The sequence below is a fragment of the Entelurus aequoreus genome, unplaced genomic scaffold, assembly GCF_033978785.1.
Source record: "Entelurus aequoreus isolate RoL-2023_Sb unplaced genomic scaffold, RoL_Eaeq_v1.1 HiC_scaffold_97, whole genome shotgun sequence".
Taxonomy (NCBI): domain Eukaryota; kingdom Metazoa; phylum Chordata; class Actinopteri; order Syngnathiformes; family Syngnathidae; genus Entelurus; species Entelurus aequoreus.
Window position 1 is genome coordinate 132,414 of NW_026908029.1, and position 14,465 is coordinate 146,878.

The 14,465-nt window shown below is 46.5% G+C and overlaps 1 protein-coding gene across 3 annotated transcripts in view; it reads right to left on the reverse strand.

Moving 5' to 3' along the window:
• Window positions 1-9,526, reverse strand: part of LOC133645450 (DENN domain-containing protein 2D-like) — a 93,219-nt gene extending 83,693 nt beyond the window's left edge. Inside the window, exons 1-3 of one of the 3 annotated variants that reach the window (XM_062040281.1) lie at window positions 9,309-9,526; window positions 3,856-3,916; window positions 3,719-3,793 (exon numbers count right to left, since the gene is read on the reverse strand). In XM_062040281.1, the coding sequence (XP_061896265.1) occupies window positions 3,719-3,793; window positions 3,856-3,916; window positions 9,309-9,326 (154 nt within the window). In that variant the 5' untranslated portion in view covers window positions 9,327-9,526. Of the gene's footprint in view, window positions 1-3,718; window positions 3,794-3,855; window positions 3,917-6,998; window positions 7,018-9,308 lie in introns of those variants that run through there. The other 2 variants (XM_062040282.1, XM_062040284.1) reach the window with 2 other exon arrangements.
• Window positions 9,527-14,465: the final 4,939 nt, after the last annotated feature.

Consider the following 14,465-nt stretch of genomic DNA (forward strand, 5'->3'; position numbering starts at 1 on the left):
CACACACACACACACACACACACACACACACACACACACACACACACACACACACACACACACACACACACACACACACACTAGGTGTGGCGAAATTATTCTCTGTATTTGACCCATCACCCTTGATCACCCCCTGGGAGGTGAGGGGAGCAGTGGGCAGCAGCAATGGCCGCGCCCGGGACTCATTCTTGGTGATTTAACCCCCAATTCCAACCCTTGATGCTGAGTGCTAAGCAGGGAGGTAATGGCTCCCATTTTTATAGTCTTTGGTATGATATCAAGACGGCGGCGCCCTGCACGGCTGCGGCTGCAGAGGCTCGTGGTAGTAATGGAACTCTTTTGGCAAATATATCGGTAAATTCTGTAGATTTCAAAGTTAACTTCCAGCGTAGTCACTCCATAGTAACATACGACCGCCAGACAATTTTAGATGTAAATAAATCAAACCGTTTTAGACCAAAGATGCGTATACGCTGGACCTCATCGGTAGCATGGGAATACTGCGCCGGCTACATCCAGCGGCCTGTGAAGCAGCGGAGCCAAGTACCAGCGGGGACCGTCGACGGAGGAGACGTAAGCGGTGTGATCTGAAGCAGAAACGGGGATGCCGAGTTGGACTAACAACAAAGCTAAAAGCTAATCCTCACAGAACGCCACTTCCTTCCATCCTGTTTTCAAATGTCCGCTCCCTGGAGAACAAACTGGACTACCTGAAGCTGGATTTATATGCAAGACAGGAGATGAGGGACTGCTACGCCATATTTCTCACAGAAACGTGGCTGAAACCATCCGTTCCGGACGAGGCAGTTAGCATCGAGGGGCTAACAATGTTTCGGTCGGACAGGAGCAGCACTCTCACTGGTAAATCCCGAGGCGGTGGTGTTTGCATATATATCAACAACAACTGGTGCAACAATGGGAAGATAGTCTCATGTCACTGCTCTCCCTATGTAGAACTATTAACTATAAAATGCAGCCCATTTTATTTACCCCGGGAATTCAGTGCTATGATCTTCACAGCAGTGTACATTCCTCCCAGTGCTAACACCAAACAAGCCTTGAATGCTTTGTACTGCTCTATCAATGTACTGCAATCTACACATCCAGAGGGAGTTTTCATCGTGGCAGGGGACTTTAATCAAGCTAACTTGAAAACTGTGTTCCCCCATTTCCATCAATATGTGAATTTTGCAACCAGATGTGGAAGCACATTGGACATGGTGTACAGCAATGTTAAGCACACATTCAAAACTGCACCCCGCTCCCACCTCGGCTCCTCAGACCATCTATCTGTGATGCTAATTCCTGCATACAAGCCCCTGCTGATCAGGAAGCAAGCTACAGGGAAGCAGGTGAGTACCTGGCCAGAGGGAGCAATGGAAGCATTGGAAAGCACAGACTGGGACATGTTCAAAGCAGCCGCCACTGACAGTCATCACACATGTGTGGAGGAGTGTGCAGAGTCTGTGTCCGCATACATTCAGAAGTGCATGGAGAATGTTTGTGTGATCAAAAACATCCCCACACGGGCCAACGAGAAACCCTGGATGAACAGTGAGGTACGTGTAATGCTGAAGGCTCGGAACAAGGCTTTTAAATCTGGCGACATGGTAGCACTTAAAACAGCCAGAGCTAACCAGAACCGTGCCATTAGGGTTGCAAAGCGTGCTCACAGTCAGAAAGTGCAGGACTTCTTTGAGAACCCCACGAACACTAGACGAATGTGGCAGGGCATACAGGTCATCACAGACTATAAAGCTGCCCCCCGTCCCTGTGACAACAGTATCAGCTTCCTTAACAACCTAAACAACCACTTTGCAAGGTTTGAGGCACTTAACACCACTCCGGCGAGGAAATCCATCCCTCACCCTGATGAGCAGCCACTCTACCTGGACACAGCGGATGTCCGGAAAACCCTGAGGAGAGTGAACCCCCGGAAAGCAGCGGGACCTGATGACATTCCGGGCGAGGTGCTTAAGGGATGTGCAGACCAGCTGGCTGGGGTTCTCACAGACATCTTCAACACCTCGCTGACCCAGGCTGTGGTACCATAATGTTTTAAGACGGCCACAATCATTCCAGTGCCTTAGAAACCCACAATCTCCCCCCTTAATGATTATAGCCCCGTGGCACTCACCCCCATCATATTGAAGTGCTTCGAAAAGCTGGTAAAGGAATACATTGTCTCCAGTCTTCTCCCCACATTCGACCCATACCAGTTTGCTTATCGCCCTAACCGCTCCACAGAGGACGCCATCTCCTCTGCACTCCACCTGAGCTTAGAACATCTAGAAGGAAATGACACACACGTGGGGATGTTGTTTCTGGACTTCAGCTCGGCGTTCAACACCATTATCCCGCAGCACTTAGTGAGCAAACCTTGGATTCAGTACCCCCCTATGCAACTGGCTGCTTGACTTCCTCACAGACAGACCCCAGTCTGTGAGAGTGGGCGACAGCACCTCCAGTGCCATCTCCCTGAGCACCGGCTTCCCCCAGGGCTGCATCCTGAGTCCACGTTGATGACCCATGACTGCTGCGCCAGGTCCACTCCTAACCACATTGTGAAGTACACAACAGAAGTGGGCCTCATCCGTGACAACAACGACATGGACTACAGGGAGGAGGTGAAACATCTGGTTGACTGGTGCAGAACCAACAACCTGGTCCTGAACATCGACAAGACCAAGGAGATCATCGCCGACTTCAAGAAGCACCAGTCCAGTCACATTCCACTCTTCATCAACGGCACAGCAGTGAAGATGGTAAGCAGCACCAAGTTCCTGGGGGTGCAGATAACTGACAATATGACCTGGTCCCTACATACCGAGCTCTTGTAAAAAGAGCTCAGCAGAGCATACACTTTTTGCGTGAGATGAAAAGAGCACAGCACCCTCCCCCCATTCTCACCACATGCTACAGAGGCACTATAGAGACCACCTGCATCTGTCTGGACTGGAGCCTGCAGTGCTTCAGACTGGAAGTCTCTCCAGAGAGTGGTGAGGACGGTGGAAAAGATCATCAGGACTCCTCTTCCTCCTATCCAGGAGATCGCAAAAAGCCGCTGCCTGACCAGGGCTCAGAAAATCTGCAGAGACTCCTCCCACCCCCACCAAGGACTGTTTTCACTGCTGGACTCTAGAAAGAGGATCCACAGCCTCCGAAGCAGAACCTCCAGGTTCTGTAACAGCTTCTTCCCTCAAGCCATAAGACTCTTGAACACATCATAATAATCCCCTCATTCCCCCCCAAAAATGGATTAACTGGCTGGAATATAAAGACAATATAACATACATCCATAAACGTGGATGCATATGCAAAAGTGTAATATATTTATCTGTACAGTAATCTATTTATTTATATCTGCACCTTATTGCTTTACCATGAGCTAATGCAACAAAATTGCGTTCTTATCTGTACTGTAAAGTTCAAATTTGAATGACAATAAAATGGAAGTCTAAGTTTGATGACTCGGCCGGGGTTTGAACTCACGGCCTACCGATCTCAGGGCGGACACTCTAACCACTAGGCCACTGAGTAGGTTTTTCTGTGCTGACATGGCCACAAGGTTGTATTTTTGCCTCATTCCTGTGAGAATCCTGCAAACCACTGAAGCATTAAGGAGTGGGACTATCCAGGACTAGCTGCAGTGTGCTCAAACAACCCCCAGGGGGCAGATAATACTGTATCATGTAAGTGAGACAGGAGCATCATTTACCACTTCTTGAGAAGTCTCTGGCGGATGAAAAAGACCAAGCTCCTCTCTGGTGGTCCTCCCAACTGTTGTTCCTTCCTGTGCACAGACACTCCCATCATTGTCCCAAACATCACCTGGACAGTCCCTCACCAGCTCACTTTTAACGCGCAAGGACGAGAAGTCCAAGTTCCTCCTGGGGTTCTGCTGCCCTGCTGTACCCTTGAAGAAAGGAAACGCTGAGTGATGACATGGAATTTCCTAATTGTTCCGCAATTTTGCAATCTACAGTCCAAAAGAGAAATGTCAGTTTTTATATTCCTGGTGTTTCATTTGGATCACATTGAACCCTTCATTGCTCCAAATGTCACTATTGATTGAATGCAATGTTTATGCCAGGGGCCGACCATCAATGTTTATGCCAGGGGCCGACCCTCAATGTTTATGCCAGGGGCCGACCCTCAATGTTTATGCCAGGGGCCGACCCTCAATGTTTATGCCAGGGGCCGACCCTCAATGTTTATGCCAGGGGCCGACCATCAATGTTTATGCCAGGGGCCGACCCTCAATGTTTATGCCAGGGGCCGACCCTCAATGTTTATGCCAGGGGCCGACCCTCAATGTTTATGCCAGGGGCCGACCCTCAATGTTTATGCCAGGGGCCGACCCTCAATGTTTATGCCAGGGGCCGACCATCAATGTTTATGCCAGGGGCCGACCCTCAATGTTTATGCCAGGGGCCGACCCTCAATGTTTATGCCAGGGGCCGACCATCAATGTTTATGCCAGGGGCCAACCCTCAAGGGCTCAGTGCTCCATGGACGGGACAAACAGTTACAGTGCAGATTGTACACAATAAGGTCAAAAGCCATGGAAACAAGAGGGAAACATGAAAGAACACAAAAGACGAGCTGATGCAAGCAGCTGCCATGGCACTTCAGCGCCGCCATTTCTACATACAGCTACGAAAGTCAAACAAAAAATGAGCAATAAATGATACATATCACGCACATGTGATTGTGCCATGCATAGACAAACAACAAAACAAAACAAAACACAACAAAACAAAACAAAACAAAACAAAACAAAACAAAACCACAATTTCAGGGGTTTTCAAACTGCGGCACAAGTTCAACAAGAAAATGGAGCAGGGTGTGGTGTAATCGCCCATCCATCCATCCATCCATCCATCCATCCATTTTCTACCGCTTGTCCCTCTCAGGGTCGCGGGGGGTGCTGGAGCCTATCTCAGCTGCATTCGGGCAAAAGGCAGGGGTACACCCTGGACAAGGAAGGTGGGGAACACCCTGGACAAGGAAGGCGGGGTACACCCTGGACAAGGAAGGTGGAGAACACCCTGGACAAGGAAGGCGGGGAACACCCTGGACAATGGAAGGCGGAGTACACCCTGGACAAGGAAGGCGGGGAACACCCTGGACAAGGAAGGCGGGGAACACCCTGGACAAGGAAGGCGGGGAACACCCTGGACAAGGAAGGTGGGGAACACCCTGGACAATGGAAGGCGGAGTACACCCTGGACAAGGAAGGCGGGGAACACCCTGGACAATGGAAGGCGGAGTACACCCTGGACAAGGAAGGCGGGGTACAGCCTGGACAAGGAAGGCGGGGAACACCCTGGACAATGGAAGGCGGAGTACACCCTGGACAAGGAAGGCGGGGTACAGCCTGGACAAGGAAGGCGGGGAACACCCTGGACAAGGAAGGTGGGGAACACCCTGGACAAGGAAGGCGGGGTACACCCTGGACAAAGAAGGTGGAGAACACCCTGGACAAGGAAGGCGGGGAACACCCTGGACAATGGAAGGCGGAGTACACCCTGGACAAGGAAGGCGGGGAACACCCTGGACAATGGAAGGCGGAGTACACCCTGGACAAGGAAGGCGGGGTACAGCCTGGACAAGGAAGGCGGGGAACACCCTGGACAATGGAAGGCGGAGTACACCCTGGACAAGGAAGGCGGGGTACAGCCTGGACAAGGAAGGCGGGGAACACCCTGGACAATGGAAGGCGGGGAACACCCTGGACAATGGAAGGCGGAGTACACCCTGGACAAGGAAGGCGGGGTACAGCCTGGACAATGGAAGGCGGAGTACACCCTGGACAAGGAAGGCAGGGTACAGCCTGGACAATGGAAGGCGGAGTACACCCTGGACAAGGAAGGCGGGGTACAGCCTGGACAATGGAAGGCGGAGTACACCCTGGACAAGGAAGGCGGGGAACACCCTGGACAATGGAAGGCGGAGTACACCCTGGACAAGGAAGGCGGGGTACAGCCTGGACAAGAAAGGCGGGGTACACCCATGACAAGGAAGGCGGGGTACACCCTGGACAAGGAAGGCGGGGTACAGCCTGGACAAGAAAGGCGGGGTACACCCATGACAAGGAAGGCGGGGTACAACCATGACAAGGAAGGCGGGGTACACCCTGGACAAGGAAGGCGGGGAACACCCTGGACAAGGAAGGCGGGGTACACCCTGGACAAGTCACCACCTCATCACAGAGCCAACACAGATAGACAACATTCACACTCACACTCTCTCACTAGGGCCCATTTAGGCCCCGTTTACACCAAGCCGGATAAGGTTATCCAGGGTAAATCCCACCTAACCTTATCCGTGTCCACACACAACAATGCCACCGTTTAAGACCCCCGGCCCCTCCGTCCACCGGCGCAGAAAAAAAAAGCGTCCATCTGCTCTCCAGTAGATGACTTCACTTCACTGTGAAGTTATTTAAAATGATTTGTTTGCTGTGTTTTGTCTGCAAGTTCTTCAATGAAAAGTTATCTCCAGTGTTGTGCTAGAATCCAGTGTGTCTATTGTAGTGAATCACATCTTTAATCCACATGAGAAAGTAGATAATGCCATAAACTGTTTGGGACACGAGGAGATGGTTCCATCTTTCAGCTGCGTGCTAATGGCGGAGTTAGCGAAGATGCAGGCATCATGCACACTGTCTGGTCATTTCACAGTCACATCCATAAAGCAATATTTGTAGTCACACCCTGCCTATCACCATCACAGGGAGGAAGGGACCAAGTTTTTCGGTAAGTAGAATCACAGCTGACAGCATTGGAAAGTTCTCTTGCCGTCTGAGAAGTGTTGTATCCCAAATAGCTGCAATCACCCGTTGCCTTCTCTTAAGGTATTGATTTGTGATTTCCAAAAGCGCCTGTATATGTAGAAGAAGGAGAAACACGGGCATGTCTGCATGATCCGCCTCTGTTGTGGCCATGTTGGAACATCTAGAACCCAAAGGACAACTGAAAGTGTGTGGGTCCTACCTGTGACGTGGTGTCCATGTTGGAACATCTACAACCAAAGGACAACTGAAAGTGTGTGGGTCCTACCTGTGACGTGGTGTCCATGTTGGAACATCTACAACCAAAGGACAACTGAAAGTGTGTGGGTCCTACCTGTGACGTGGTGTCCATGTTGGAACATCTACAACCAAAGGACAACTGAAAGTGTGTGGGTCCTACCTGTGACATGGTGTCCATGTTGGAACATCTACAACCAAAGGACAACTGAAAGTGTGTGGGTCCTACCTGTGACGTGGTGTCCATGTTGGAACATCTACAACCAAAGGACAAGTGAAAGTGTGTGGGTCCTACCTGTGACGTGGTGTCCATGTTGGAACATGTAGAACCAAAGGACAACTGAAAGTGTGTGGGTCCTACCTGTGACGTGGTGTCCATGTTGGAACATCTACAACCAAAGGACAACTGAAAGTGTGTGGGTCCTACCTGTGACGTGGTGTCCATGTTGGAACATGTAGAACCAAAGGACAACTGAAAGTGTGTGGGTCCTACCTGTGACGTGGTGTCCATGTTGGAACATCTACAACCAAAGGACAACTGAAAGTGTGTGGGTCCTACCTGTGACGTGGTGTCCATGTTGGAACATCTACAACCAAAGGACAAGTGAAAGTGTGTGGGTCCTACCTGTGACGTGGTGTCCATGTTGGAACATCTAGAACCAAAGGACAAGTGAAAGTGTGTGGGTCCTACCTGTGACGTGGTGTCCATGTTGGAACATCTACAACCAAAGGACAAGTGAAAGTGTGTGGGTCCTACCTGTGACGTGGTGTCCATGTTGGAACATGTAGAACCAAAGGACAACTGAAAGTGTGTGGGTCCTACCTGTGACGTGGTGTCCATGTTGGAACATGTAGAACCAAAGGACAAGTGAAAGTGTGTGGGTCCTACCTGTGACGTGGTGTCCATGTTGGAACATCTACAACCAAAGGACAAGTGAAAGTGTGTGGGTCCTACCTGTGACGTGGTGTCCATGTTGGAACATGTAGAACCAAAGGACAACTGAAAGTGTGTGGGTCCTACCTGTGACGTGGTGTCCATGTTGGAACATGTAGAACCAAAGGACAACTGAAAGTGTGTGGGTCCTACCTGTGACGTGGTGTCCATGTTGGAACATCTAGAACCAAAGGACAAGTGAAAGTGTGTGGGTCCTACCTGTGACGTGGTGTCCATGTTGGAACATCTAGAACCAAAGGACAACTGAAAGTGTGTGGGTCCTACCTGTGACGTGGTGTCCATGTTTGAACATGTAGAACCAAAGGACAACTGAAAGTGTGTGGGTCCTACCTGTGACGTGGTGTCCATGTTGGAACATCTAGAACCAAAGGACAACTGAAAGTGTGTGGGTCCTACCTGTGACGTGGTGTCCATGTTTGAACATGTAGAACCAAAGGACAACTGAAAGTGTGTGGGTCCTACCTGTGACGTGGTGTCCATGTTGGAACATCTACAACCAAAGGACAACTGAAAGTGTGTGGGTCCTACCTGTGACGTGGTGTCCATGTTGGAACATCTACAACCAAAGGACAAGTGAAAGTGTGTGGGTCCTACCTGTGACATGGTGTCCATGTTGGAACATGTAGAACCAAAGGACAACTGAAAGTGTGTGGGTCCTACCTGTGACGTGGTGTCCATGTTGGAACATCTAGAACCAAAGGACAACTGAAAGTGTGTGGGTCCTACCTGTGACGTGGTGTCCATGTTGGAACATCTAGAACCAAAGGACAACTGAAAGTGTGTGGGTCCTACCTGTGACGTGGTGTCCATGTTGGAACATCTAGAACCAAAGGACAAGTGAAAGTGTGTGGGTCCTACCTGTGACGTGGTGTCCATGTTGGAACATCTAGAACCAAAGGACAAGTGAAAGTGTGTGGGTCCTACCTGTGACGTGGTGTCCATGTTGGAACATCTAGAACCAAACGACAACTGAAAGTGTGTGGGTCCTACCTGTGACGTGGTGTCCATGTTGGAACATCTAGAACCAAAGGACAACTGAAAGTGTGTGGGTCCTACCTGTGACGTGGTGTCCATGTTGGAACATCTAGAACCAAAGGACAACTGAAAGTGTGTGGGTCCTACCTGTGACGTGGTGTCCATGTTGGAACATCTAGAACCAAAGGACAAGTGAAAGTGTGTGGGTCCTACCTGTGACGTGGTGTCCATGTTGGAACATCTAGAACCAAAGGACAAGTGAAAGTGTGTGGGTCCTACCTGTGACGTGGTGTCCATGTTGGAACATCTAGAACCAAAGGACAAGTGAAAGTGTGTGGGTCCTACCTGTGACGTGGTGTCCATGTTGGAAGCGCTCAAAGACAGTCTAGTCTTCACCTGAATGCGTGTCTTTGTCACAAAAAGATGGAGGACTGCTCTTTCCTGCCACAGTTCGAGCGCACGTAAGAGGAAGTCCACGTGCTGAAGTGTTCTTTGGTCTCTGCTAGGATTTCCTCTTTCACTGCCAAAGCAAAGTGCTAACACAACGTGTGCTGTGCTATTACTGCTAGTTATTTATTAATGATGGAGTCTGGCGGAGCGACAAGGACAAGGCGTGTCTGGGGAACATAGTTCAATATCTTTGCAGTGTTTATGTGCAAACAGTTGGCAGTAAAGGTCAGAAACAGGTGAGACAGGTGAGTGTTGTCAAACTGGTTACGCCGACAAGGAATAAACTGGCCAAGAGTCGGAAGTTGTTGGCGCCTCCTTGCCTGCTTTGGCACGCCTGCAACGCTAAGAAGAACAGGAAAAGAGCAGCATGGATAATCTCACCTGAGTTGTCAAGTGAGTTGTCAGGTGAGTTGTCAGGTGAGATGTCAGGTGAGATGTCAGGTGAGTTAATGAACTCAGATGCACATTACAACAAGTACAGTACTTGCACTATTAACACTTTCTAGGGCGCAACCTAAGGTGAGATTTAGCAGAGACTGAATTTACTAGTCAACACACCATAAACCACATGTGTCCGCCACATTATTTAAAGTGGCCCCTCATGTTATTCAATGTGGTCTTCCACATCATTTAATGTGGTTGTCCCAACATTCAATGTGGTTGTCCCAACATTTAAAACAGCCCGTCATGTTATTCAATGTGGTTGTCCCAACATTCAACGTGGTTGTCCCAACATTTAATGTGGTTGTCCCAACATTTAATGTGGTTGTCCCAACATTTAAAACAGCCCGTCATGTTATTCAATGTGGTTGTCCCAACATTCAACGTGGTTGTCCCAACATTTAATGTGGTTGTCCCAACATTTAATGTGGTTGTCCCAACAATTAATGTGGTTGTCCCAACATTTAATGTGGTTGTCCCAACATTTAAAACAGCCCGTCATGTTATTCAATGTGGTTGTCCCAACATTCAACGTGGTTGTCCCAACATTTAATGTGGTTGTCCCAACATTTAATGTGGTTGTCCCAACATTTAATGTGGTTGTCCCAACATTTAAAACAGCCCGTCATGTTATTCAATGTGGTTGTCCCAACATTCAATGTGGTTGTCCCAACATTTAATGTGGTTGTCCCAACATTTAATGTGGTTGTCCCAACAATTAATGTGGTTGTCCCAACATTTAATGTGGTTGTCCACATCTTTCAATGTGGTCTTCTACATCATTAAAGTGGTCTGCCATGTAATTTATTGTGGTCTCCTACATCATTGGATGTGGTCTGCCATTTCGTTCAATGTGGTCTTCCATGTCATCTATTGTAGTCTGCCACATCATTTAACGTGGTTCGCCACGTCATTTAAAACAGCCCATCATGCCATTCAATCTGGTCTTCCACATCATTTAATGTGGCTTGTCATGTCATTCGGTGTGGTCTTCCACGTCATTCAATGTGGTTTTCCATGTCATTTAATGTGGTTTGCCACATTATTTATTGTGGCCTGTCATGTTATTCAAAGTGGTCTTCCATGTCATTTAATGTTGCCCATCATGTCATTTAATGTGGCCCATCATGTCATTTAATGTGGCCCATCCTGTCATTTAATGTTGCCCATCATGTCATTTAATGTTGCCCATCATGTTATTTAATGTGGCCCATCATGTCATTTAATTTGGCCCATCATGTCATTTAATGTTGCCCATCATGTCATTTAACGTGGCCCATCATGTCATTTAAAGTGGCCCATCATGTCATTTAAAGTGGCCCATCATGTCATTTAAAGTGACCCATCATGTCATTTAATGTTGCCCATCATGTCATTTAATGTTGCCCATCATGTCATTTATTGTGGCTCATCATGTCATTTAAAGTGGCCCATCATGTCATTTAATGTTACCCATCATGTCATTTAAAGTGGCCCATCATGTCATTTAATGTTGCCCATCATGTCATTTAATGTTGCCCATCATGTCATTTAAAGTGGCCCATCATGTCATTTAATGTTGCCCATCATGTCATTTAAATTGGCCCATCATGTCATTTAAAGTGGCCCATCATGTCATTTAATGTTGCCCATCATGTCATTTAAAGTGGCCCATCATGTCATTTAAAGTGGCCCATCATGTCATTTAATGTTGCCCATCATGTCATTTAAAGTGGCCCATCATGTCATTTAAAGTGGCCCATCATGTCATTTAATGTTGCCCATCATGTCATTTAAAGTGGCCCATCATGTCATTTAAAGTGGCCCATCATGTCATTTAATGTTGCCCATCATGTCATTTAATGTTGCCCATCATGTCATTTAATGTTGCCCATCATGTCATTTAATGTTGCCCATCATGTCATTTAAAGTGACCCATCATGTCATTTAATGTTGCCCATCATGTCATTTAATGTTGCCCATCATGTCATTTATTGTGGCTCATCATGTCATTTAAAGTGGCCCATCATGTCATTTAATGTTACCCATCATGTCATTTAAAGTGGCCCATCATGTCATTTAATGTTGCCCATCATGTCATTTAATGTTGCCCATCATGTCATTTAAAGTGGCCCATCATGTCATTTAATGTTGCCCATCATGTCATTTAAAGTGGCCCATCATGTCATTTAAAGTGGCCCATCATGTCATTTAATGTTGCCCATCATGTCATTTAAAGTGGCCCATCATGTCATTTAAAGTGGCCCATCATGTCATTTAATGTTGCCCATCATGTCATTTAAAGTGGCCCATCATGTCATTTAAAGTGGCCCATCATGTCATTTAATGTTGCCCATCATGTCATTTAATGTTGCCCATCATGTCATTTAAAGTGACCCATCGTGTCATTTAAAGTGGACCATCATGTCATTTAATGTTGCCCATCATGTCATTTAAAGTGGCCCATCATGTCATTTAATGTTGCCCATCATGTCATTTAAAGTGGCCCATCGTGTCATTTAATGTTGCCCATCATGTCATTTAAAGTGGCCCATCATGTCATTTAATGTTGCCCATCATGTCATTTAATGTTGCCCATCATGTCATTTAATGTTGCCCATCATGTCATTTAAAGTGGCCCATCATGTCATTTAATGTTGCCCATCATGTCATTTAAAGTGGCCCATCATGTCATTTAATGTTGCCCATCATGTCATTTAAAGTGGCCCATCATGTCATTTAATGTTGCCCATCATGTCATTTAATGTTGCCCATCATGTCATTTAAAGTGGCCCATCATGTCATTTAAAGTGGCCCATCATGTCATTTAATGTTGCCCATCATGTCATTTAAAGTGGCCCATCATGTCATTTAAAGTGGCCCATCATGTCATTTAATGTTGCCCATCATGTCATTTAAAGTGGCCCATCATGTCATTTAAAGTGGCCCATCATGTCATTTAATGTTGCCCATCATGTCATTTAATGTTGCCCATCATGTCATTTAAAGTGACCCATCGTGTCATTTAAAGTGGACCATCATGTCATTTAATGTTGCCCATCATGTCATTTAAAGTGGCCCATCATGTCATTTAATGTTGCCCATCATGTCATTTAAAGTGGCCCATCGTGTCATTTAATGTTGCCCATCATGTCATTTAAAGTGGCCCATCATGTCATTTAATGTTGCCCATCATGTCATTTAAAGTGGCCCATCATGTCATTTAATGTTGCCCATCATGTCATTTAATGTTGCCCATCATGTCATTTAATGTTGCCCATCATGTCATTTAAAGTGGCCCATCATGTCATTTAATGTTGCCCATCATGTCATTTAAAGTGGCCCATCATGTCATTTAATGTTGCCCATCATGTCATTTAAAGTGGCCCATCATGTCATTTAATGTTGCCCATCATGTCATTTAATGTTGCCCATCATGTCATTTAAAGTGGCCCATCATGTCATTTAATGTTGCCCATCATGTCATTTAAAGTGGCCCATCATGTCTTTCAAAGTGGCCCTCTGATCACAGCCATTATGGCAGGTGACCCTCAATGAAGAGGAGTTTGACAGCCCTGCCATAAACTATAGACTACTGCCCCCTGGTGTCTTGGACTTGCAAGTGTAACTGCAACTTGAGAAGAGCCAGAAATGTGCTAAAACAAGAAGAAGATATAACAGCAGTTCAGTTGTTATAATCATTTTTAAATGTTGCGATAAAAACATGTGATTTTTATCATCCAAAACATTGAACATTTATTAACACAAATGTACAGAAAATGGATTCCCAGATATTGATTGATGGCTTGCAGACTTTGGCTTGTTGGGGCCATTTCTGTGGCAAGTTTGTAGGTGGTGTGCTTGAATAATCTGCATAAATGATAGCATTGCAAAAGTGTCATGTAATACTGGAAGTATTTAACATTGATGATGTCAAAGATCCAAGCCCACAAACAGCAGAAGCTCTTCACTACATAAATAATATTCTTCTTCCAAGGGTCTTTAGGAGTCCTTCATTTCAAAGAACCATTCCAAAAAACTGGCCCATTATTAGAGTTGTTTTCTAAATCAAGGAAACAACTCATGGTAGGATGTACACGATTAGATGTGGCCCAGAATCATTTCAATATTACACTATTAGTGGGAATTACTGAAACATTGGATATCATTTTGTTGTTGTTTTTATTGTAAACATTCCATAAGGGGGCGCTATATCACCAGGCTTTGATAGTGACGTCACGGTTTTTCCCTCACCAGAGCATTTCAACATAGAGAAGGAAACGATGACACGAAAAATGAGTAATAATAAAATGTACTTATCGGATATGAAAAGCACAACTACAACTGGAATAAAAACTATAAGACATAATAAAAATGTGAATACACAATAGTACAGTATGTGTGTACCCTCCAACTACTTGACTTATCAAGAAAATGAACCATAAATGTAGCCAGAGTCTGATAGAATGTAGTTAGAGTCTGATAGAGTGTAGCCAGAGTCTGATAGAATGTAGCCAGAGTCTGATAGAGTGTAGCCAGAGTCTGATAGAATGTAGCCAGAGTCTGATAGAGTGTAGCCAGAGTCTGATAGAGTGTAGTTAGAGTCTGATAGAGTGTAGCCAGAGTCTGATA